The 25351-nt window shown below is 60.9% G+C and overlaps 2 protein-coding genes across 8 annotated transcripts in view; one reads left to right on the forward strand and one right to left on the reverse strand.

Annotated features, from left to right (window-relative positions):
• The window catches only part of SLC41A3 (solute carrier family 41 member 3), a 23332-nt gene extending 18731 nt beyond the window's left edge, over nt 1–4601 (forward strand). For 6 of the 7 annotated variants that reach the window (XM_070463493.1, XM_070463497.1, XM_070463494.1 and 3 more), the window contains 3 exons: nt 707–841; nt 1880–2028; nt 2595–4601. In XM_070463493.1, the coding sequence (XP_070319594.1) occupies nt 707–841; nt 1880–2028; nt 2595–2804 (494 nt within the window). In that variant the 3' untranslated portion in view covers nt 2805–4601. The other variant, XM_070463496.1, reaches the window with a different exon arrangement.
• On the reverse strand, nt 3134–24934 carry ZXDC (ZXD family zinc finger C). The gene is made up of 10 exons (XM_070463492.1): nt 24022–24934; nt 21648–21800; nt 21484–21562; nt 20591–20721; nt 15092–15262; nt 11680–12326; nt 10313–10397; nt 5436–5560; nt 4930–5031; nt 3134–4068 (listed from the first exon to the last, which is right to left on the reverse strand). Exons 1-10 carry the CDS (start codon nt 24875–24877, stop codon nt 3982–3984), a joined length of 2436 nt encoding a protein of 811 aa, XP_070319593.1. The 5' UTR covers nt 24878–24934; the 3' UTR covers nt 3134–3981.
• Between the last annotated feature and the right edge of the window lie 417 nt (nt 24935–25351).

Below are 25351 nucleotides of genomic sequence, written 5' to 3' on the forward strand. Positions count from 1 at the left end.
GTGGGGAGCACAGGCGGGCTCCCGTGTGAGCAGTGTGGGGCGCGCCACCAGGAATCCGGACAGTGGGCCACGCAGGCTCCATCCACAGGCCCCTCGGCCCTGGCCGTCCTGGGAGTCCTCCGGAGCAGCCCAGGTGGTCGGCCTACACCCTGGGGGGCCCAGGGAGGGGTCCTCCAGAGCTGGGGTGACAGAATAGGGGAGGGTCCGTGGCCAGGGGCCAACCCTTGACCTGCGCCCGCAGGAGGCCTGTGGCTCCGGCACACTCAGTTCCCGGTGACGCCAGGAGCCCCTCAAGCCCAGCTCAGCCGCGTGCACCCCGCCCCGTCTCCTCTCCTTCCGGCCACAAGGTTCCCTCAGATGTGCCCACAGTCTGGACCATTGCTGAGCGGCTCCCCGAGACCAGCCCTCCCTCCCCCCACCCCTGTGCCCTGCACATGGGCATCAGCCATTGAGACCCGAGGCTGCTGGTCACGCCTCCTCCGCTCAGAGGTGTCCTGTCGAGGGGACACTGCTGCTGCCTGGACGCCTCCCTCGCGAGATCTCGGCTGCCTGGTCTGAAGACAGACAAGGCGTGTGGTCAAGTGCGAGGAAAAGAGGAAATCAAGTGCTGAATCGGCCAAGGGAGGCTTCCTGGAGTTGTTGAACCTAAAATAAGGGACAGGCTCTGACACAGACGTCAAGGAGGGGAAACCGGGCTGTCTTGCAGGCGTTGGTGGCAACCTGGTGGCCATTCAGACCAGCCGGATCTCCACGTACCTACACCTGTGGAGCACGCCCGGGGTCCTGCCCCTCTGGATGAAAAAATGCTGGCCCAACCCGTGCTCCACATTCTGCAGCTCAGGTGGGTCTGGGGCCTTCAAGGGACCATGTGGTTGTTTCTTTCAAGGATGGCATCACTGGAGTCTGTGTCACCAGGCCCGACCCCCAGCACAGAGGAGGCCCCTGCACCCCAGGCGTGCCGTCTGCCCCTTCCTGTCTGACTTGCCACCTCTGTGCAGCTGTAGCCTGTGGGCCGTCCCAGAGCCGCACACGGGGCGGGGTGGCAGCACGCAGCTACTGGTCGCGCCTCTGCAGGAACCAGCACTCCACAGGCTGGGGGTCGCCCCCCCTGTGACCCTGTCACCTTTAACTCCATCCCTGGGGATCAGGTCACAGCACATGGCTTTGAGGGGAAAAGTATCGTTCTTAGTTTTCAATGGATTTTCCTGAATCTTCACGCCACCTGCTGATAGTAACAACTAACTTTTCCCTTTCTAAGTTTTTTTAAAAAAGGATCCTTTTTAACTATCAGGACTTGTGCAGTTTGTCACCATGAAGAGGTCTGGCGCAGCCTCTCCAGGGTGTTTTACGTTACGTCCGAATGACTGTGCTGTCCTCCCCACCTAGCTGATGAGATGCTGTGTTAACTCAGAGCAGATGGAGCCTGGCTCTCACTGAGACCCCCGCATCAAGGGCTGGCTCTAAGCCTGCGGTCTCAGCGGGAAGGCGCGTCTCTCGCAGCCTCGGAGCCACACGCACAGCTGCTGAGGACTGTACCAAGGGGTCCCTGGCCTTGGTCCCAGCGCGCCCACACGGCGGCCTCTGGAAGCCGCTGGCCTTGGCCCTAGCACGTCCGCACGGCGGCCTCTGGGAGCTGCTGTGGGTCCTGCCCCTCTGCTGGGGCGTCTGCGTCCACCTCCGTCACAGCCAGTCGCATCGCCTCCTAGTCGCCCTGCTTGCTGCTGTGGCTCCATCCTGGTTGTTGCTCCGACGCCGGCTCCCAGGAGTGCTGGCTGCACCCGTGGGGAGGACACGCGGCGGCTCCGTGACGCGTGCGGCGGAAAGTGCCCGTGGCCACCGCACTGCGGCCGCCGCTCAGCCACAGCCCTGCCTCCCACAGAAATCAGCGCCACGTCGGCCCGCGTCCTGCTGCTGCTCGTGGTGCCCGGCCACTTGGCCTTCTTCTCCGTCGTCTCCCTGCTAGAAAGCCAGTCGGTCCCGAGCGACAGGACCTTCGTGCTCCTGTACCTGCTGGCGGGTCTGGTCCAGGTAAGGACGGCCACCGCGCCCCGGCCTGGGAGGGGTCCCTGGACAAGCAGGACGTGGTCCCCGCCTCCCGGAGGTTCGGCCGGCTGGTCCGGCCCAGGGGCCGTGTCCAGAGGCACTGCTGGCGCCTCCCCAGCAGAGTCAGGGCAGTGGCGGAGGCTGGGTCCCGTGATGGGCAAGGCCAGCCAGGGGCTCCTAAGGGTGCGTGTGGGCTTCTGCTGGCAGCCCACCTGCCCAGGCCCTGGGGGAGGCCCCGTGAGGGCACGTCGGCACGGCTGTGACCCCAAAGGGTAGGCAGGGAGCCCGGGAGGCCATCCAGAGCAGCGCCAGGCAGGATGGCCCGGACAAGCGGCTTCAGGGCCTGAGGCCTGACTACGCACAGGGCGCCTCCACACAGGCTTCTGGCAAGCCGGTGAAGTAGAGCTGGCCCAAGGCTTTGGGTAGAGACGTGCCTCGGGCCAAGGGGAGCCGGGGCGGCATGGGGCCCGGGACGGCATGCCCATCGGCACCTCTAGCCGGAGGCCCGCGGCCCCTCCTGCACGGCCATCACCCCGCCTCTCCCCCCACAGGTGATGGTCCTGCTGCACCTGGCGGACGTGGCGGTCCGGCTGGCGTGGCGGCAGGCCCTGGACCCGGACGACCACTGCATCCCATACCTCACAGGGCTGGGTGACCTGCTGGGCACTGGCCTGCTGGCGCTCTGCTTCCTCGTCCACGGGCTGCTGTGGACTGGGGCGCGGCTGGGCGGCCCCCTGGACCCGGCACCTGGACCCTCCTAGGGGCCCGGGAGACCCCTCCCTCGCGCCCATGGGACCCAATGCAGCTCCTATGGCCGGACCCCGGGGCGGGCCAGCCTCTGCCCAGCACACACGGGGCGCGCGGGGGCAGGGCCCTCAGCCCACAGGGCCGTCCTCCCCCCTTTTCCAGGGACAGGCCTGCTCCTCCTTTCTGCTCCCAGCGTCTCTGTCAGCAGAAACCTCTGCTTAGATTTAAACCCCCAGAGGAGGATGCCTGGCCCACCCCGAGGGGAGGGGATTGGCCCCAAACCACGGCAAGGAGAGGACGCTAGTGCTGCGGTCGAGGGAAAGAATGCCCAAGCTTCCGGCTCGGCTACAAAAACTTTTATTCACTCACACGAAGAGCTGGGCCCAAGAGCAGCAGGGACCTCAGTGCATGGGAAACGGAAGCCGGTCCCAAGCACCTCGGGGGACAAAGGACCAACCCTGGCCCGGAGGCTGCATGTCCAGGGCACTCTGGACAAGCAGGGAGCTGAGGTGCCGGTGAGGCAGCTGAGATCCATCTACAGATGAGGACACAGCCCCCACCCCTGCCCCCGCAGGACACCGGGGGTCACCATGGAAAGCGGGGTCATTCCCACAGGCCCAGGCCCACGCCTCAGGAGACAGACAGAAAGCAGAGTGAGAACCACCATCATCTGAACAACAGCACCTGCAAAGGCACAGGGACCAGCTCCGGGGGCCTGGGTCCAGTCCCCCCGCAGGCAGTAACCGTGCACGGTCACAACTCGCGCCCTCCTGCAGGGCGGGCGCACACCGAGGGCCGGCACACACGCCTGGTGCACACCTGAGAGGCTCCAGGCCAGGGTCAGGGTCTGGCACGCGCCTCGGTGCATGGAGGACGGCTTTGCAAACCGCTGTCTGCCACGAGACACCAACGCCCAAATAAAAACTAAGGAAGCTGGACGCTCCACCGGCGTGTGGGCCGCAGCAGAGCCTGCAGGCCCCCCGCGTCCTCGGCCTGTCGGCTGGGGGCCCTGCCGTCCTCAGGGGCCCCCGTGTCCAAGCAGGGAGACCAGCACCCGCTCTCGCAGCCCAGGCGGGAGGCCCAGCCCAACCGCCCCTGACAGAGCAGAACAGAAACCCTCAACACCGCGCCCCGAAGCCTCTGAAGAACGGGCCTGGCCGCCCAGCAGCACCCCCGGCCCGGCGAGGTGGGTCACGGCCGGGCCTGCAGCGCAGCCGCGCCTTCCGAGCATGGCGCCTCCTTGGGCCCCGCGGCACCTCCGCCCGCAGGCAGCACTTCCTGCAAAGCAAGCACAGCAGTGAGCTCGGCCGCCCAGGCTGAACCCATTCGCCCTCCCCCAGTTCAGGTGTGTGTCACTTCAAGGAAAAGATTCCATCACCGACAAAACTGCAGAGAGGTGAGCTCAGTCCCCACCCCGGTCTCCTCAGAGGGGGGATTCCCCGCGCCCTGGCAGGCCCCGCGTGGATGGGCCCCGGTCTCCTCAGAGGGGGGACCCCCTGCCCCAGCCAGCCCCGTGTGGATGGGCTCCAGCCGCTGTCTCTAGGAAGCAGCCCGAGCACTGGGCTCCAGACCTCCAGGGACACTGATCAGCACCCACCCCCTGCTGCCCCAGGAAGGAGCCCAGGATAAGGGCCGCCCCGAGGGCGGAGGGATGCTGTGAGGCCTTCCGTACGCTGCGACCAGGGGCCTCCAAGCTCCATCCAATGTCCACTTCTAATGCCACAGCCCAAGTTGAATATAAGAAAACCAAAGTTACTATCTGATTTTTACATATGTGTTTCAAATCTGATAAAGCACAGAGATCACCCTTATCTATCCAAATCTGAATTATCCACTGCTGTCCACACGCAGCTTAACCACTGACCCTAGCAAACCGTTTAACCTGCTTGGGCCTATCCGCAAAGGCTGAAACCCAGCCAGCCCAACTCTCACAGGCCTGAACACATGAACTTGAATACGTGAAATCCCACCTTGCCCACCAAGACGTGTGAACCTGAGCTGCAGGCTCAGCCTGTACTGCTCACACCCTCACCGCCCCTCCAGAAAACACTGTGGCCACGTGGCCAGAGGCCCAGGGCGAGTCCACCTCAGGGACGAGTTTCGTGGGGCGCAACCAGCCCAGAGAACGGGGCGCCGAACCTGGAGGACGTAGACGGGCAGGTCGACGGCAAGCAGGGGCTGGAAGGCGGGAGGCTGTGGGCTGAGCGCCTGGGGCAAGACCCCATCCCCTGACGGTTCGTCCTGCGGAAGCAAGAGCGCCATGTCAGGCAGGGACCCTGGTCCCAGGAGGCTGCCCCCTGGACGTGGCCGTGCCGGCCCAGCCCGTCCTCCCGAGGCCCACGGGTCAGGGGCTAGGGGTCGGCCGCCTGCCCTCCCTGCTCCCGTGGCCCCGCTCAGCCCCAAGGCCCACAGCCGCCAACACAAAGGAGCTCAGTGAATATGCGCCAGGGGTCAGAGCCGTGCATCCTCGGTGTGGACGCCTCTCCCCTCCCCATCCCCTGCCAGCCCTGGAAGGCAAGGCTGAAGGCAACTGCGTCCCGCCAGATGGGGAGCCCAGATCCTGACCAGGGAGAGCATGGACACCGCGGCGTGACAGACTGGGGCGGGGTGGGGCGGGGGGATGTCTGGGTGACGCGTGCCCTCACCTGCAGCAGCTGCACCTGGACGCAGGGCAGGGCGCCGGGCACAGTGAGGCTGCCCCACAGCCAGGCTCCCGGGCTGGCACCGACATCGCCTTCCCCCGGGCTTGGTGCAGAGTCCCTGGTGGCTCCTGAAATAGAGCACGACCTCCTGCGTCCTCCAAAAAGGCGGCGCGCAGGCCCCCGCCCTCTGGGGTGGACCCCGCCTCACCCTGCACGCCCACCAACCAGGGGCACGCAGGGTCCCTGACACATGGAGCACAGCGCTCCTGGGAGGACGGACGGAAGCTGCCTCCCCCTCCCCTACCCCGACACCTGCTCAGCAGCTCCTTCTGTCCCACTTCCTTCACAAAAACCATCACTGTCTTTTTTCATAACAATACACTTAAAAAAACACTGACCACAAAGAAGACAAACACCCAACCCCAGAAAGGTTTCTCTGACGCAGGAACATGGCCCTGACCCTGGATGGTGGGGCAGGCTGGCGAACTCGGGTACGGGGATGCCAAATGGCCTCGCACGGAAGACAAGCCACCCATGGGCACAGCGGTGCCTGTGGGGTCTCACTGCAGGCGCCCCGCCCCCGGCCCCCGCACGGCCTCTGGGTCCACATTCCGGCCTCCGCTGGAATTTTACAGGAGTCCCTGTCACGCTTTCAAGTCTTCCATCACCCTGGCACACTTCCCTGCTGAAAACATGTCCGTAAATGGCAGTTCCACTTATCTTTCAAGTGTATTTTAATGCACTTTCTGCGAGTGAATGTTTTGCATCTGAAAAGCCGAGTTAACACTGTAGTTAGCAGTACAAACCCGTTGAGAACAAGACAGACCAAACTGTAACTACAAACATCGAAGGGGAAACCCCGCTGACACAGCACGGAGGGCACTGCCAGGATGCTCCCAGGCAGCTCAGGTCTGGGTGAGCTTGGAGACTGCTGTCAAAACAATTCTTTAACAAAATGCTCACGTGCTTTAAACATACCTCCATCCCAACGCTGCAGCTGAGCTGCAGTCAGCTCATGTGCTTTGGACGATGCCCACATGGTACAGTCAGGAATAAACTGATGGAGGGTCTGACCTCATTTTACATCCAGATGGACACACCTGCACGCCAACTCATTTCAAGGCATATCAGGGAAGCCCCTGTCATGAAACCACTATAGAATAAATGAAGGCAAGCCCCAAATAATGCATCTTTTGAAGTTACTTTTAAAAGCAGACAAGATGTGGGGATGTCTCTGGTTGTTAAGAATCTGCCTTCCAATACAGGGGGTGGGGGTTCAATCCCTGATTGGGGGACTAAGATCCCACACACTGTGGAGCAGTGAAACCCGTGAGCACCACAGCTAAGACCCCGTGTGACCCAGCTAAGCCTGTGGGCACAGCTAAGACCCCATGTGACCCAGCTCAGCCCGTGTGCACAGCTAAGACCCCGTGTGCACAGCTAAGCCCGTGTGCACCACAGCGAAGACCCCGTGTGACCCAGCTCAGCCCGTGAGCACAGCTAAGACCCTGTGTGACCCAGCTAAACCCGTGAGCACAGCGAAGACCCCGTGTGACCCAGCTAAGCCCGTGAGCACAGCTAAGACCCCGTGTGACCCAGCTAAGCCCGTGAGCACAGCTAAGACCCCGTGTGACCCAGCTAAGACCGTGTGCACAGCTAAGACCCCGTGTGACCCAGCCAAGCCCGTGTGCACAGCTAAGACCCCGTGTGACCCAGCCAAGCCCATGTGCACAGCTAAGACCCCGTGTGACCCAGCTCAGCCCATGAGCACAGCTAAGACCCCGTGAGCACAGCTAAGACCCCGTGTGACCCAGCTCAGCCTCTGTGCACAGCCAAGACCCCGTGTGACCCAGCCAAGCCCGTGAGCACAGCTAAGACCCCGTGTGACCCAGCTAAGACCCCGTGTGACCCAGCCAAGCCCGTGTGCACAGCTAAGACCCCGTGTGACCCAGCCGAGCCCGTGAGCACAGCTAAGACCCCGTGTGACCCAGCCGAGCCCGTGAGCACAGCTAAGACCCCGTGTGACCCAGCTCAGCCCGTGTGCACAGCTAAGACCCCGTGTGACCCAGCTCAGCCCGTGTGCACAGCTAAGACCCCGTGTGACCCAGCTCAGCCCGTGAGCACAGCTAAGACCCCGTGTGACCCAGCTCAGCCCGTGAGCACAGCTAAGACCCCGTGTGACCCAGCTCAGCCCGTGTGCACAGCCAAGACCTAGTGTGACCCAGCTAAACCCGTGAGCACAGCTAAGACCCCGTGTGACCCAACCAAGCCCGTGTGCACAGCCAAGACCTAGTGTGGCAAACGTTTTTTAAAGCAGGCAAGGTTTACATGATGTGTGTCTCCTACTCGTCACCAAGTCACATCTTAAAGATGAGGTGAGTCTGAACCCCCTCTCTCCTTGGCACTGACAGCACAGCGCGAGCCGTGTTACCTCTGAGACCCCAGCTGGGATCCAAGCTCTGTCTTCATGCACGACTGTGGGCGCGCATGCTGCATTTAAATGGGGGAATTAAGGAAAAATCACGCGAGTGGATCAGAAACAAACTCTGGTTCTTCTAGACATTGTGACTGAGTGTCTGCTTCACCCTAGTGACAGATGGGTCCACGGGGCTCGACAAGGAGCCCAGTTTCAGCGCCGAGCTCATCACTGTGTTCACGAGGTCAGGCCCGGCCAGCTCTGCCCACTTGGTCAGCACACGCTTAACTGAACGAAGTCGCACAGACCCTCCTCCTGGCACCTTCAGTGCACAGGCGCAGGCCTGTGCCCCACAGATGCCAGTCGCCGTCAAAGGGGTTGCTGCCACTGGTGCGGAGGGCACTCAGCTGGGCCCCCTCCCCCTCTCTCACCCGGGGACCCCCTCCTCTCTCACCTGGGGGCCCCCTTCTATCTCACCCGGGGACCCCTTCTCTCTCTCACCCAGGGCCCCCTTCTCTCTCATCTGGGGGCCCCCTTCTATCTCACCCGGGGACCCCCTCCTCTCTCACCCGGGGGCCCCCTTCCCCTCTCTCATCCGGGGACCCCCTCCTCTCTCACCTGGGGGCCCCCTTCTCTCTCACCCGGGGACCCCTTCTCTCTCTCACCCAGGGCCCCCTTCTCTCTCACCCGGGGACCCCTCCTCTCTCTCACCCGGGGACCCCCTCCTCTCTCACCTGGGGGCCCCCTTCCCCTCTCTCACCTGGGGACCCCCTCCTCTCTCTCACCCGGGGCCCCCTTCCCCTCTCTCTCACCTGGGGACCCCCTCTTCTCTCTCACCCGGGGCCCCCTTCTCCTCTCTCAGCCAGGCCCCCTTCCCCTCTCTCAGTAGGGGGACCCCCTTCTCCTCTCTCACCCGGGGGCCCCTCTCCCATGCACAGAACTCCCGCGCCATCAGTGGACCATGGCCTGGCCCTTCCCCAGCCGTGCAGAAATGCATGGTCTTGGGACAGGTCCACACTGGGGAGGGGAGGCGAGGTGACGTGTCGGGCACCATGACCAGGGACAAAGCATAGGGAAGCGTGTTTCTATGCGTCTGCAAAAATCAAGGCTCTGGGGAAACACATGGCTGGCCTGAGGGTTCTCGAAAAGGGACGGTGGGCCTGTACTTACACTCCCCCTCCTGCTGGCTGTCTCGGGCCTCAAGCTGCGGGTGGGGGTGGGAGCATTCACACTCAAGGAGAAGCGCCCCCCGTCTCACATGAGAAGCCTGGATGCTTGGCAGGCTCCAGACTTCTACTTCCCTTGAAAGCCAATACAGTGTTTCAATCACCGAGCAGGTAAACATAGCCAACCACCCCCAGAGGACACAGACAAGCCAGCAGGCTCCTTATCCTGAACATGGGTAGATGTGGGGACGTTCTGCTGACCCTCCTGTGTGAGCAGAAATCTGCTAGCTAAAAGTGAGTGAGGAGGGACGTCAGCGTCTTCTGAAGCCCTGGGGAAGCAGCAGGCCCAGAGCCTGGGCCTCAGGGGCCGGATGGAGCCCTCCGGCCTGACTCGCCAGGGCACAGCCTCCAGCTGGGTGACTGGAAACATGAGATACAGGGACCTTCACGCTGACAGTCCCGCTGACCAGCAGACACACCGCCCCAACTCTCCAAGTGTGCGCGCATGCACGCACACACACACAGGGGAAAGACCAGGGCGAGGAAGGGGTGCACAAATGTCAAAGACCTGAAGCACAAAGCCTCCCCGGGCGCTGCGAACACACAGATGTGCAAACGTTCACAGCGTTTACAACTGAAAACAGGACACAAGCGAGATGCCAACCTGAAAGCAGGGCCAGCTGGTAACCTCTAACCAAGTGATGACTCTGTCTGGTATGTTTCTAAGTGTCTGGCTTCTAAAAAGTTAATGCTGAAGTATTAACAAAAACCACAACAAAAAAAGAAAACCGCCCTACAGACGCCGCCCTGGCAGCTCTGTCTCTACAGGCCCCACCCGTCTGTGCCCCCGCCACCCGTCTGTGCCCCCGCCGCCTGTCTGTGCCCCTGCCACCCAGGGCCCGGGCCCGGGGGCCTTCTCCCCCGTGACAGTGAACACGGACCGCACGCAGGCGCCACGGGGCAGGGTTTACGTGAAGACAGCCAGCAGAGAAGAGCGTGCCATCATCATACAGAGCAGAGACCTACGGATGACAGAGCGCCGCTGACCCCACACACCTCTTACACTTTTGAAACAAACTGTGGTCAAATACCTCATGTGGTGCTTTTGGAGGAAGCCAGCGTCAGTCGTAACGCAGCAAGCGCGGTCGCCCCGGAAAGACAGATGAGCTCGCAAACCAGCACGGACCATGCAGTCCACTCAGTGTGTTTTAAAGACCCCACGAAGCGGCTAACGCTTTAAAACCAGAAGCCCCCCGGCCCGGGTTCCCGCTCGCCCCGCCCAGCGCACGCAGCCTCACCAGCGCGGCTCCTGGGGCCTCTCTGCTTCTTCTCCTGGGCTCGCTGAACGGACTGGGAATCAGTTCTCGCTGAGCCTCCACCTTCCTGAATCCAAAAAAAAAAATCATCATCAGCTGGGACCCGAACAGCAGGGGGCAACTGAGCACAGGGTGTGTTTCACGGTCAGAGGATCGAAAGCCACGTAGGGTGATGGGCGCCGAGTCAGACGGGACTCTGATCCACAGAGGCAACGCTTATTCCTCCGGAGTCTAAAACATGCGAAACACCTCACACAGAAACCAGCCTGTGAGCTGAAGACCCCTGTGCTGCCTGAAACACAGAGCCCAAGTCCTGTTGACGACCTGAACCCCGCCCCGTGGCCTCGGGGCAGGCCTCCACCTCCCGGGGCTGCCCCAGGGGCCGTGGCTGGGAGCCCCATGAGGACACGGCCGACCCTCATCCCTGGGGGGCACGGGCCTACCTGCGGCCCCCTCTCCGCATGCCTTCCGGGCTCCCAGACACCAGGCCAGCCCCAGGCACACAGCTAGCGAGAAAACGGACAGGGTGGGGATCAGCCTCACGCGCCACTGACCCTGGGCATCGGCCACCGCTGCGTCCCTCATGGTGGACGCTGACTCCATGGATTAGCTCTTCGTTAAATCGTGGCAAAGTGAGATTTAACTTTTTGAACATAAACATCACTATCGAATTTAACCTGCGCCACAGAGAGAAAGCTACTTGACTGCTCCCACCTGAGGCTGAGGAAAAGCCTGTCCCAAGACTCCGATTAACTTACTCTAAGTCACAGTGAACGCATGACCGACACGAATGCAGCTGTAACACGTGAGCGTCAGGCCTCACAAGTGGAGAGGCCGTCATGACCCTCCAGAGACAGAGCTCCCAGACCACTCTCTTTTTCTCGTCAGTTCTAACTGGTAATTTTTCCTGGTTTTCACGTCCATCAATCTTTACACACAGTTGATGTCGCAATTCCTCTCTGTCAGGAGTCCGTCTGAGGACCTGCTATTACATGATACACTCAAACACCAGGACATTTCAACATTATGAACATCCCAGCTTTTCTCAGGAAAAGACATGTTATCACCAAAATCATAGGACTCGAAAAGACCTTAGAAATCGTGTCAAAGCCCCTCGTTTCAGAAATAACTGAGAACTGAAGGCTCGGACAAGTTAAGTGATTTGCTCAAGGTCATAAACACTAGTCCGTTCCAGATTCGAGACAGGAATTCGGGTTTCCAGACTTGTAGCCGGGGCGCCATGCTCTCGCAAGCCCCTAGGAAGCGTCTGCAGTAGAGGGTTAATCCAGGACACCACACGATGGGGCAGGAGCCGAGCTAGAAGCCGGTGACCCCAGGGCACCTCGTACCAGGTAGAAGCCACCGGTCCCCGCCGCAAGCCTAGCATCTCTCCACGGACCGCTCTGCTCCAAGGGGCTGGACTCCACAGGCCGCGATGCCCCTTCGCCCGGCTCCTGCTGCCAGCCAGGCTGGGCGTGGGGGGGCGAGCCTGGCTCCACCTTGATGGGCACCAGCGGCTCCGGAACACTGTTGGCTCCCCGCGGGTCGCTTGGGGTCAGAGCCTGGGGGTCCTGACCCAAGTTCTTCACGGGCACGGCCACCAGACAGCCCAGGGCCCCTGCGCCCATGGCCGGCATGTCGTCCGTGGCGAGGCCGCCCTGCTGGAAACCCACAGCTGCTGTCCCGAGGACGAGGGGGCTGTCCGGGCCAGGTGGGATGTCACCGTGGGCCACCAAGACCAGCGGGTCCATCGGCCCGAAGGAAGCCTGACCAGCAGGGAGGTCCCCTCCAAGAGAGGCGCCCACAGAAGTCACATCGATGGTCAGGATCCCAGCGCCCAGCGCCTCGTCAGGGGCCCCGGGGGCAGCACTGCCGTCGGCCGGCGGGTCGGAGAAGAGGACCGCCAGGTCCACGTGGCTGAACTCGCCCTGCCCGGGGCTGCCGGGGTCACTGCTGGGTGTCAGCGTGCTCGAAGCCTCCAGCGGAGGGAAAAGATCTGAAAAGGAAGGAACACTGGTGACCATGGTGACCAGAGAGGGGAGGGCGGTCTTTGCTTAAGACGTGGACGAGACACACCGAGGGAACATGGACACCCCCCACAGCCCCTGCCGGCCCCCGAAGGCACCATGCTGTGCAGGAAGGAGCCGCGGGGGATGCGCAGGTGCCCTGCATGGGGGGCTCAGAGCCTTGAGCCCCCAGGTCCTCCCCCCGGCCACTGACACTCCCCAAGTAACAGAGAGAGAAGGTTTCACCCCGAGTCCTTCAGGCTCCACACCCTTCACTCGCGCCATCCCGCGGTGCCCAGGGAGACAGAGCCCCTCACGGACCACGAACCACCAACCTCAGGCCACGCTGACCCTGCGGCTCGGGGACCCTTCTGGGGTCAACTTTGTCAGGCCACCTCTCAGCCTGCCCTCTGCCTCTCCCAAGCTCGAGGGGGGAGGACGGGGAGGACTGTAGGGCGATGGCCGGCCGGGCTGCAAAGATGCACAGCAGGCCCTGCACGCTGAGCCCAGGCCACGGCCCCCTGGACAGAGTGGCTCCCAATGGGCTTGGAGAGCCCGCTGTTTCCAGACGACCCCGCCCCACAGCAGGCACAGGCCCGGCCCAAAGTGGCCTCCCCTGACCACAGCGGCACCCACGCCCAGCACTCGAGTAACTGCTCCTCAGTGAAGGAACACCAGCCGTGAGGTCACCCCCAGGGGAAGGGACAATGGTGACATTAAAGGATGTCACTGAACGTTCATGCTGGAGTTCAGATGCAAGAACACCCATCATCCCAAATCCTGGCAAGTGCTCGCCAGGCATCAAGCCACCAGGAAGACGGGAGCACGAGAATCTGGCGGAGGAGAAAGCGGGTCTGCAACAGGCCTCTCCTGCAGCGGCCAGCACCCCCCAACCTGGAGCGAACCCCAAGCTCACACTGCCCCGTGGACACCGCAGCAGAGCAGCTACGAGGTTCCACTGGGGACCCAGGGGGGAAAGCTGCCACAGACGCCGCCCCCGAGCAAACGAAGGACAGCCGGCCACGCGGAGAGCCTCGGCCCGCGGCTGTGCCGCCGTGGAGCTTAGACGCTGGGCCCGCCCAGCGGGGCCTCAACCACCATTCACCACCAGGGAACACTCTGGAGAGATGGCAAGGGGCTCTCTGAAGATGGTAAAAACGGAAACACGTCTCTTTCCCTAAACTTTCCAGTTTCCTAGACAACCTCGCTAATCCAGCTCCCTATGAAAAGATCAAGAATGATAATATGGTTTTTCCAGTAGTCACGTATGGATGTATAAAGCTGGACTATTAAGAAAGCTGAGCGCCAAAGAACTGATACTTTTGAACTGTGGTGTTAGAGAAGACTCGTGAGAGTCTCTTGGACTGCAAGGAGATCCAACCAGTCCATCCTAAAAGAGATCAGTCCTGAATATTCATTGGAAGGACTGATATTGAAGCTGAAACTCCAATACTTTGGCCACCTGATGCGAAGAGCTGACTCATTGGAAAAGACCCTGATGCTGGGAAAGATTGAAGGCAGGAGAAGAAGGGGACGACAGAGGATGAGATGGCTGGATGGCATCACTGACTCAATGGACATGAGTTTGGGTGGGCTCTGGGAGTTAGTGATGGACTGGCAGGCCTGGCGTGCTGCGGTTCATGGGGTTGCAAAGAGTTGGACACAAGTGAGAGACTGAACTGAACTGAACTGAATCTAGGCAAACATCAAGAAACACCAACTTGCTCATAAATTTCCTTAGCCTTTTGCTAATTCCACAAGTTTACTGGAGACCTGCCACGTGCGAAAGCCAAATGTTCACAACCTGTACACAAACATTAACACCGACCGCATGAAGGCAACCAGCTCCCTCCACGCCAGCACTTCCTTGCCCCACCTCCACCCAGTGTGACTCCACCCAGGACCAGCGTGAGACGACCCAACCCCTCCAGGGCCAGGCAGGGTTCCTCCACGACAGACACACACTCCCCAGCACCTACAGTCACATCGAGCCGTGAGTCCCTGCCCACCCACAACAGACTTCCTCACCTACCCGACACGAGACAGCGTCAGGTCACAGACCCGGGACGTCCACACCCGACACAAGACTGCGTCATGTCACGGACGTGGACACTCCCAGTCCCCTTCCCTCCATTCCAGCTCCCCTCCCAGGAGCACAGAGCGGGCGGCAGCTGTGCCCGAGGTGGGCAGGCAGCCCTGAGCAGAGTCCAGCAGCAGCCGCTCAGGTGACTGCAGCCAGGACCTCACCCTCGAGGCACTGCAGGAGCAGCACGGCTGCCAGGCTCCGGGGAGAGGCTGCTGCCCGACCACCCAGCCCCTGCACGCCACACCAGGGGCCTGGGCTCACGGTTGGAAAGCCAGGCTGCCAAGGGCCCAGTGCCCAGGGGTCAGGACAGCCAGCGCCGTGTGCAGAGTCACTGCGGGACTCATCGAAGTTTGCGCTCTGCCCCTGTGCTCGTCCAGAAACAGTCTGTTCTGTCTCCACGACTGTTCCGGGCAGGGCTGGACAAGAGAAGATGGAGGGGACAGGGGCGGTGGAGGGGCAGCTCGGCACACAGGATGAGGTCAAGGCAAGCTTCAGGAGCCCTGACTGCCCAGGCCAGGCAAGGGAAGCCCTAAGGCCGGGCGGGCGAGAGGGTCAGGGCAACACGGGCAGACGCGGGGCCGCAGGCATGGCAGCCACAGGCCCCGGGCCAGGCATCCAGGACGCGAGCGGCTGCACCCAGCACGCGCCCTTGGGCCGCCGGGGGCCCACCTGGGTGCCGGCGGTGCTGCCTGAGCACGTGGGCCTTCATGCTGTGCTTGGAGGCGAAGAGCCGGTCGCAGCTGGACACTGGACACCTGCTCTTCGGGGCAGCCACGTCTTGCAGGTGCTTCTTGGAGTGGATGTAGAGGCTGCTCCGCGCCGAGAACCTGGCACAGCACCCTGGGGAGAGAGGACAGCAGCGTCAGGCACCAGGGCCCCTGCCCCGGGTGGCACCCCAAGACGCCGACGGCCGCACCAGGGCCAACAAGAGCAAGAGCAGCGCTCTCAGGGAACGTGTGCGGAGTCAGGCAGCAGGAGTCAGGCAGCGGGACACAGGCTCCCCCTCAGGGCAACCAAGACCGTGGGCATCTCTGACGGCCAGACAGACGGTCACCGCCCGCCGGGGAGTTCTGAGTCACCCTCCCTGCTCTGTCACCTGAAGGTGACAGACACCACACCTTCAGAGGTCCATTAACTTGATCTGCACACTCTCTCCACAGAAGAAATTTCAATTCCCTGGAAGACTGTAGAAGGCATCTGGAAGAGCTCTTTGCTCAAAAAGGTAAAAAATGAGCAATCCAAATCCAACAACACACTAAAAGGGTCACACACTACAATCTAGTGGGATTTTTCCCAGTGATGCCAAGGTTTTCAGGATCCACACATCAATCAGTGTGACACATCACACCAACAAGTGGAAGAATAAAAACCATATGATTATCTCAATGATTCAGAGAGAGCTTCTGACAAATTCAACATCCATTTAAGATAAACACTTCAGAAGGTGGGCACAGAAGGAACATACCTCAACATAATAAAGACCATACAACAAACCTTCACTTCACACAACAAACTAGTATCACACTCAACACGGAAAAGCTGAGAGCATTTCCTCTAAGATCAGGAACTAGACAAGGATGTTCACCCTTGCCACTTTTATTCAGTACAGTTTTGCAAGTCCTAGCTAAGGCCATGAGAAGAAAAAGAACCAAAGGGAATTGAAAACTGGAAAAGAAGAATGTAAACTGTCACTGTTTTCAGATGACATGATACTATACACAGAAGATCCTAAAGATGCCACCAGAAAGCTGCTAGAGTTCACCAGGGAATCTGGTGAAGTTGCAGGTTGAAAAATTAATGCACAGCAACTTGTTGCATTTCTATAGACTAACATCAAGAGATCAGAAAGGGAAATTCAAGAAACAATTCCATTCATCATCATATTAGAAAAAATAAACTATGCAGGAATAAACCTCCCTAAGGAGACGAAAGACACGCATTCCAAAAACCGTAAGACGCTGGTGAAAGCAAAGATACAAACAGATATACCACGTCCATGGAGCAGAAAAATCAATACTGTCAAAATGACAAAATACTACCCAAGGCAATCTACAGATTCAGTGCAATCCCTATCAAATCACCAACAACACTTTTCACAGAACTATAACCAAAAAAATTTTTTAACTTGTATGGAGACACAAAAGACCCTGAATCATCAAAACAATCTTGAGAAAGAAAAACAGAGCCGGAGGACTCAAGCTCCTTGACTTCGTTTGGATTACACTACAAAGTTACAGGCATCAAAACAGTATGGTACAGGTGCAAAAATAGAAATCATATGAACAGAACAGAAAGCCCAGAAATAAACCCACACACTAAACAGTCAAAGGAGACAAGACTACACAATGTTGGAAAGAAAGTCTCTTCAACAAATGGTGCTGGGAAAACTGGACAGCTACACACTAAAAAAAAAAAGAAATTAGATCATTCTTTAACACCATACACAAAGATAAGCTCCCAATGGATTAAAGACCTAAATGGATTAAAGACCAGACATTATACAACTCCTAGAGGAAAACAGAACATCCTCTGAAATGAATTGCAGCAGTATCTTTTTCAATCCATCTCTCAGAATAATGGAAATTTAAAAAAATTTTTTTAAAAAAAGGACCTAATTAAACTCAAAAGCTCCTGCATAGCAGAGGAAACCATGAAACAAAAAGACAATCCACAGAAAGGAAGAAAGTATTTGCAAACGATGTAACTGACACGGGCTCAGTCTCCAAAATTTATAAACAGCTCTTGAGGTTTAGCATCATCAAAACAAAGAACCCAACCAGAAAATGGGCAGAAGACCTAAATGGACATTTCTCCAAAGAAGACATACAGATGGCCAAGAGGCACATGAAAAGATGCTCAACATCACTAATTATCAGAGAAATGCAAATCAAAACTACAGTGAGGTACCACTTCACACCAATCAGAAGGGCCATCATCAAAAAATCCACAAACAAGAGTTTCCTGATGGCTCAGTGGTGAAGAAGCCACCTGTCAGTGCAGGAGAGGCAACTTCAATCGCTGGCCTGGGAAGATCCCACCGTCTTAAGAGCAACTAAGGTCAAGTACGTGCCAGGACTCCTGAGCCCGTGCCCCAGTGCCTGGGGGCCGCCACCACTGAAGGCTGCGGTGCCGGGACTCCCGAGCCCGTGCCCCAGTGCCTGGGGGCCGCCACCACTGAAGGCTGCGGTGCCGGGACTCCTGAGCCCGTGCCCCAGTGCCTGGGGGCCGCCACCACTGAAGGCTGCGGTGCCGGGACTCCTGAGGCCGTGCCCCAGTGCCTGGGGGCCGCCACCACTGAAGGCTGCGGTGCCGGGACTCCTGAGCCCGTGCCCCAGTGCCTGGGGGCCGCCACCACTGAAGGCTGCGGTGCCGGGACTCCTGAGGCCGTGCCCCAGTGCCTGGGGGCCGCCACCACTGAAGGCTGCGGTGCCGGGACTCCTGAGGCTGTGCCCCAGTGCCTGGGGGCCGCCACCACTGAAGGCTGCAGTGCCGGGACTCCTGAGCCCGTGCCCCAGTGCCTGGGGGCCGCCACCACTGAAGGCTGCGCGCCACAGCGAGAGAAGCCACCGCCCCCGCAGCGGAAGAGCCACTAAGGCCAAGCACGTGCCAGGACTCCTGAGCCTGTGCCCCAGTGCCTGGGAGCCGCCACCACTGAAGGCTGCACGCCACCACGAGAGAAGCCACCGCCCCCCGCTGAAGGCTGCGGTGCCAGGACTCCTGAGCCTGTGCCCCAGTGCCTGGGAGCCGCCACCACTGAAGGCTGCGCGCCACCGCGAGAGAAGCCACCGCCCCCCGCTGAAGGCTGCGGTGCCAGGACTCCTGAGCCCGTGCCCCAGTGCCTGGGGGCCGCCACCACTGAAGGCTGCGGTGCCAGGACTCCTGAGCCCGTGCCCCAGTGCCTGGGGGCCGCCACCACTGAAGGCTGCGGTGCCGGGACTCCTGAGCCCGTGCCCCAGTGCCTGGGGGCCGCCACCACTGAAGGCTGTGAGCCACAGTGAGAGAAGCCACCGCCCCCCGCAGCGGAGGAGCAGCCCCTGCCCGCAGCAACTAGAGAAGAGCCCGCAGGGCAACCAAGGCCCCAGCCAGGCGCACGAAACCCACACACAGTAAACGCAGGCGGACGCGGAGGGGCAGAGCCTCCCACACTGCCGGCGGGAATGTCAGCTGGCTCAGCTGCTACGCAACAGTGTGGGGTCGTTCAGGAACTGAAAAGAGAGCCACCATACGGCCGGCCAACCCCACTCAGGAGCACACATCCGGAAAAACACGATCCAAGAGGACACACGCACCGCGGTGTTCACTGCAGCACTGCCTGCAAGGGCCGGGATGTGGAGGTCAGCTGTCCATCGACGGGAATAGGTAAGGGAGATGTGGGACATGCGGAATACTACGCACCCACTGAACATGATGAAGAGATGCCATTTGCAGCAGCGTGGAGGACCTAGAGACTCTCCTGCCGAGTGAAGGGAGAGAAGGAGAAATATCACGCGACACCCCTCATATATGGGGTCTGAAAAAGAAATGGTACAAACTCACCCACTCACAGAACAGAAACACTCACAGGCTGGGAGGACGCGCTCATGGGTGCCGGGGAGGACGGCGGGAGGGGGCGGAGCGCCCCGTGCACACGCTGCGCGTTTCACACACGTGAGCAACAAGGCCCCACTGCCCCGCACACGGGGCCCCACTCAGGGTCACGGGGCCGCCTGGGGGTGCTGGGGGCGTGCTGGGGGGAAGGGGTGTGTGTGAGCTCGGCCGGTCCCTTCGTCGTCTACCTGAAACTCTCACAACACGGCCAAGGACTAATGAGGGGACTCCAAAATAAAATGAGAAGTTAAAGAAAAAGAAGACGGGGCACAAGGTAACCCTGGCCCGCTGACAGGACCGCCCCGCCAGAGTGTCATTCTGATTCACAAGAGTTGCTGACACAAGCGATTTTCCGATGACCCACTGCTCCTTGGAGCCAGTGGAAGATGTGAGTGCATTCAGAACCTGAACGAAGACTCGAGGAGAACGCCTTCTATTTGACTGGTTTTCTATGAGGCTACTATAGAATGCGGAAAAGCGGGTTCCTCCAGTTTCTAAACAAAACAGAAAGAACTGTCCTAGCTGCACTTGTTGGGACTCCTTGCTGCAAATGAACCAGAGAATACGGCTGGAGGGGAACAGAAGGGCTTCCCCGAACGCTGTCAATGCCAGCAACCGTGTTCTTACTGGGCTACAAGACCTTGAAATAAATAATGCTACGCGGGGTGGGGGGAGTTTGGGAAAGATGGAATTATGATGCCAGCTGAAAAATGGCAGAAGGTAGTTGAACAAAATAGTGAGTAAGAAGTTCAACAGAGTTCTTCGTGAATGTGAGAAAAGTGTCTTTTATTTTTACTTAGAAGCTAAAGGAAACTTTGGGCCAGCCCAAAGGATCTTGCTTTAGCCCGGATTTCCTTGACGCCCAGCAGCACGCACGCACGTCCACGTGTGTCAACGACCACCTCCTCCTAAGTGCCTCACGTCATCTCTTCAGAAAGACGTTCCCACACAGTGCTCAGGCTTCTACCCGGTCACCCCCTCAAGGGAAAGGCAGCGACAACCTTCCGCGACAAACTTCCCTGCAGATCCCAACTCCCGCCCACCGTCCCAGGGGGCCACGGTGCCGCACACACTTGCGCCAGGAGAAGCCCCGCCAGGCCCAGGCCGTCTTCAGCCCGCCAGCCACACTTCTGTCTCCAACCCCTCCTCGGCTCCTGGGAGCCATGCTCCCAGCCCACGCCCCCAGCACCCCACACGTTAGCTGTGCACCTGTGGCCCGCCCCCCCCAACTGGAGCCCTGCGGAGACACAGGTCTGTGTCTGGTTAGACCACCGGGGTACCTTCGCCACATTCCAGGAAACGCTCAGCCTCAAGTGAGTCTGTAGTGTCTCCTTTGAATGGAGCTTTCCCCACAGTATTACGCCAAATCCTTAAAACCATCAAACCAGCGGGGACTCGGCAGAGCCACAGCCCCGAGCCGCGGGTCCAGCAGTCGGACTCTGGACCTGCTTTGCTAGCACTCTGCTCCCAAGACGCACACCCCCGGCTAAGACCTGCCGAGCCACCCCACCCCTGGCCCACGTGGCACCTCAGAGGCGCCCACCCGCGGCGCCAGGCGGCCGTGGGGCCGCTCACACCCACCTTCCACGGGACAGGCGAAGGGCTTGGTGCCCAGGTGGGTGACGCTGTGGCCCTTCAGGTGCTCGGCCCGGGTGAACGACTTGCCACAGCCCTCGACAGGGCAGGGGAACCGGCGGTCGTCGTCATGCTTCCTGCGGGACAGAAGGCAGCGAGGTGACCAGGCACGCCACCACCGCTCTGCAAGACGCACCCACCCACGAGCTCTCCATCACAGGGGAAACAACACATCTCAGAAAAGCCTGGATTTGGTCTCCAGCCCTCACGGGCAGAAGCCCTCCTTCCTGATGGAGCCGACCACAGTCAGACTTGGAGCTTCCACGCAGGGAGCAGCAGCCACCTCCCCCGTTCAGCCGCCGGCCACCACACAGGCTGTCCCTGCAGCAGGGGACCGCGCCTGACACGCACACGGCCTCTCTCTGCGCAGACGCCCTCAGCCCCGGCTGGGCAAGGACAGAACACCTCCTAGCTCTCCGGGTCCCCAGGCAAAACAGGAGGACACGTGCTTCAGAGTCACAGCTGCTGAGAGGCCAAATGCAGGACAAAGGCCAAGCGCCAAGGTTCACCTGCACAAGGCCCAGTCCCTCGAGGGGTCACCAGAACCACAGAAGTGATGACGGCATGAGGAAGGCTTAGTCTATAACCTTGACTTCTCTAAAGATCAAGTTGCGTGTTAAGCATACTAACTAAATTTAAAAACAAGTAAACAGAGAAAACTAAGTGATCGGGTTCTGTGTGGTTTTCTTCTTATAAACTTTCTGAATTTTCCAAGTTACCCACACATGTTTTTTATAACTTAAAGAAATCCACAGGTTATCCCATCCACAGGCTTCTGCTACTAACCAATAACTCACTCGTTTTCAAAATGAAGAATTCAACCCAAATGTAAAGGTTACCTCTTATGCCTCAAGAGCTTAGACATACTGGTGAAGGTCCAGCCACAACTGTCAGAGTCACAGATAAAAGGTCTTTCACCTTAGGAAAGAAAAACCATGCCTCGTGATTACAACCGGGAACTGTGTGGATGGTGGGCGGGGGTCGGACATCCCTGGCTCGTTACCTGTATGGCTTCTCAGGTGGATTTTCAGGCGACAGGCTTTGTCGTACTGTTTGCTGCATCCAGGAAAGGAGCAGGAAAAGAGTTCTTGTTCCCGGAAGTGGGCCCGGTTGTGGGAAAACAGAGCACTCACGGTGATAAATGTCTTCTCACAGCCTGAACAGAAAGACACAGAGCCTGCTCACTGGCGGGGCAGAAGGCACATTACAGAGCTGACCCAGTCACCGCCCGGGCGCCGCTGGTACCGGGGCAGGTGGCGAGGAGGACGACTCGGGCGGGGGCCTCCCTGGGGGCTGACCTCGGGGCGGCTCGGGGCAGTTCACAGGCCACCCACTCCACGGAGCCACCCGATCGTCCTCCGGTACAGCCATCAGCTGCCAGTTCAGCGCGACAGACCCTCCAGGTGCGCTGGGAACTCAACGACCAGTAAACCCAACAAGATGGACCAGATACTAAGGAACCAGATTCTGTCTGGTCGGGCTAAGCCTGAAACGGCTGCCAGCTGCTGCAGTAACACCTGAGGTTCCCCCCACCTGTGGAGTCAGGCACACCCCATCCCTGTGCACGTCCTCTCGGAGGCAGACCAGCCCCTGCCGCCAGCTCCTCCTCGCTCTGGCCCGTCTCCTTGGGGTTTCCTGCTCTGTCACGAGTCACTGGGCTCATCTGCGCTTAGATGGCCTTTTCCCACCTGCATCTTCAACCCGGGCTGACCCATGGGACTTCGAACATGACTAAGCTCTTCACTGGGGAGAGCTAGAAGCCATCAGCTCCTTCCCTGGTGGCTCCCTGGTAAAGAATCCACCTGCAATGCAGGAGACCTGGGTTTGATCCCTGGATCAGGAAGATCCCCTGGAGAAGGAAATGGCAACCCACTCCAGTATTCCTGCCTGGGAAATCCCATGGACAGAGGAGCCTGGCGGAAGAAGCAGGCTGTCGATGGAGAAGCAGAGATGGACGCAACTTAGCTACTAAACAACCAGCTCTCCTTCGACAGAAAAGGTCAGTGCTCACACCAGGCACGACACACGAGGCTGCAAGATGCCCGTGAGCAGTAGATGCTGCGGCCCCTCCCAAGCCCTCCCGGGGCCTCCACGGGGCGCAGAGCCCGGCGCCCCTCCTCTCTGCAGCGACACTCAGTGGGGAAACGCTCATCTCCCCAAACGCCCCCCCAACCCTCCTCCCGTACACATCTGTCTCTCCCCAGGGCCCCGGCCAATCCTCACTTTAGGCTCAGTGTCGTTGCCCCCTCGGTCAGGTAGACACATCTGAACAAGCAAAGTCAGCGTCTGCCTCAGCAAGACGCACCCTCTCCCGACCGACAGAGAAGCCGCAGGACCCAGCGCCTCAATCCTCCCCAGCTGGAGCCGCCCCAGCGACCCATGGCCTCCACCTGGGTCAGCCCTCAGCCCCCTGCAGTCTGGAACATCCCACTGGTCCCTCTCCTCCTTCCGCCCACCCACCCGGGACAGACACCTCACAGATCATTCACTTCAAAACCCAGGGTGACCCCGTGCCCAAAGCAGGTGGATCCCAGATCCTGCTAGCACTGTGTTCGGATGGACACCCTCTGAGCTTTTCACTAGAGTGCGGGACAGAGAGAGAGTGCCCTCCAGCCATGCTCTCCACGGAGACGGAGTGCACAGGACCGGCCAGGGTGCTCGGGAAGATCAGAGAGAACCCCCTAACATCTGACTTTTCTTCCGCCCTTTCAAAATCCCTCATTCCTGCACACTTCCATAACCTGGACATTATGCGGAGCGCATTCCCGGTCCACAACTTATCAACCGATCGCCGGGCGCACACTCCAGCTTCTTTTAAGAAAGGCCCTCCAGAAGCCTCCCCCCTGCCCGCATTCCCTGCCTCGGCTCCGCAGCCCGGCCCCGGGCCCCCAGCCCCCCCTTCGCAGGCACACGCCCTCCGCAGCTGGAGCCGCCTATCCGGGTGGAGAGTCCACGGGCACTCACCCACTGGACCCACCTCGCCGGGAGTCTCCATCTGAAGATGAAGACGAGTTTCAGAACTTCACACAACCATGAAGTCCAAACGAAACAAAGGTCTTAACGGCATAAAAGGCGGAGGCGCCGCAGCGGGCGATGATCCCCTGGGGCGCCCTAATGTCTAGCGCGGGCTGCGCGGGCGACCCAAAGTTCCTGCAGCTAGGGGCGCGCGCCCGCAAGCCGGACTGAGCGTTTCCCAGTAACCAGACCTGCCTCCGGCTCCGTCGGTGGGAAGACGCCTTGCGGTCCCGCTCATCCGACGCACCCGGGGGAGGGCTCCGAGATTCCCCGAGCTACTTCGCGGCCAAGCGGGGTCCGGGAGCCGCCGCGCCCCCGGGGCGGGGGGAGAGGAGACACCGCGCCCCGCCCGCGCCGCTCACCGGGAAAGTCGCACTTGTAGGGCCTCTCGGGCTCGAAGTGGCTGCGCTGGTGCGAGCTGAGCTTGGCGTGCGTGGGGAAGCGCTCGGCACACACCTCGCACTTGAACAGGCTCTCCTGCTCGTGCGCCCTCATGTGCGCCTTGAGGTTGTACACGGTGGTGAACTTCTTGCCGCAGCCGCCCACCGGGCAACCGAACGGCCGCAGCTTGTCGTGCGACTGCAGGTGCCGCTTGAGCTTGTAGGACGTGGTGAAGGCCCAGCCGCAGCCGTCCAGCGGGCACTTGAAGGGCCGCCGGCCCTGGCCACTGCCGTGCGTGAGCAGGTGCACCTGGAGCTGGTGCTTCTTGGCGAAGGCGAGCGCGCACTGCGGCTCTGGGCATCGGTAGCCGGGGCCTGCGGGCGCGCGGCGGGCCTCGGCCGGGCTGCCGGCCTCTTGGCCGCGCGGCGGGCCCCTAGACGGCGCGGCCAGCGCGAGAACGCCGCGCTCCAGGCGCACCAGCAGGTCCTGGGGGTCGGCGGCCCCGGGGCCCCCGAGGGGCGCGGTGCCGGGGGCCTGCGCGGGGCGGCCGGCCGGGCTCGAGGCGGCTCGGGGCTCCGGCTCCGGCTCCTGCCGCCCCGGGGCCGCGGCAGCGCCGCGCGCCACGTCCAGCAGCACCACAAGAGAGTCGCCGCCGGCGACGGCCGGCGGCCCGGCCTCCGCGCAGCGCGAGTCCCGCGCGCCGCCCTCGGGCTCCCTCAGCAGCAGCAGGCGGCGGCGCGCGGGGCCCGGGGATCTACGGGGCCGGCCGGGGCCACCGCCGAGTTGGGGCCCGAGCGCGTCCGGGGCCGCTGCAGCAAGCACCGCGGGCGCGTCCATTTTGGGCCGCGGCGCGTCCAGCCACCGCCTAGCCGGAAGCGCCGCCCCGCACGCACGCCCGCCGAGCGCGACGCAGACTGGCCGCCGAGCGCGACGCCGTGCGCGACGCCGTGCGAGCTGCCGGCTGGTCAGCGCCCAAGCGCGCGGCGGAGCCCTCCAGGCGCGCATGCGCGGCTGTCGCCCAGGGCCCGCCGGGCGCGTGACATCACATGGGGCGGAGCCTGCTTGGAGGAGCGGAGCCGTCCGGCGGCCACTCGCTGCGGTCCTGCCGCCTGGCTTGTCGTCCCACCCGCGCGTCTAGGGCGATGACCCCGCGGCCGCCGCGCCCCCTACCCGAGCGGCCCCGCCGGCTCTCTCTCCTCTCGCCGGACGTCCCGCCGCCGCTTCACGGCCCCCCCGCTCCTGCAGGCTCCACGCAGGGTCTGTGTCCACGGCGCGCTGGTGTTCTTCGTCCCTTTTCCTGTGCGGCCCGTG

The sequence above is a fragment of the Odocoileus virginianus genome, unplaced genomic scaffold (assembly GCF_023699985.2).
Source record: "Odocoileus virginianus isolate 20LAN1187 ecotype Illinois unplaced genomic scaffold, Ovbor_1.2 Unplaced_Contig_3, whole genome shotgun sequence".
Lineage (NCBI taxonomy): Eukaryota > Metazoa > Chordata > Mammalia > Artiodactyla > Cervidae > Odocoileus > Odocoileus virginianus.

Bases quoted from the DNA above. Each gene is read 5' to 3' on its own strand.
- ZXDC (XM_070463492.1), bottom strand. From the start codon at position 24,877: ATGGACGCGCCCGCGGTGCTTGCTGCAGCGGCCCCGGACGCGCTCGGG. The intron at 20,722-21,483 runs GTAACCTTTACA...TCTGTCCCGCAG, and splicing joins AAGCTCTTGAGGCATAAGAG to GAAGCATGACGACGACCGCC. The intron at 15,263-20,590 runs GTGGGTGTGAGC...CTCTCTCCCCAG, and splicing joins CTTCGCCTGTCCCGTGGAAG to GGTGCTGTGCCAGGTTCTCG.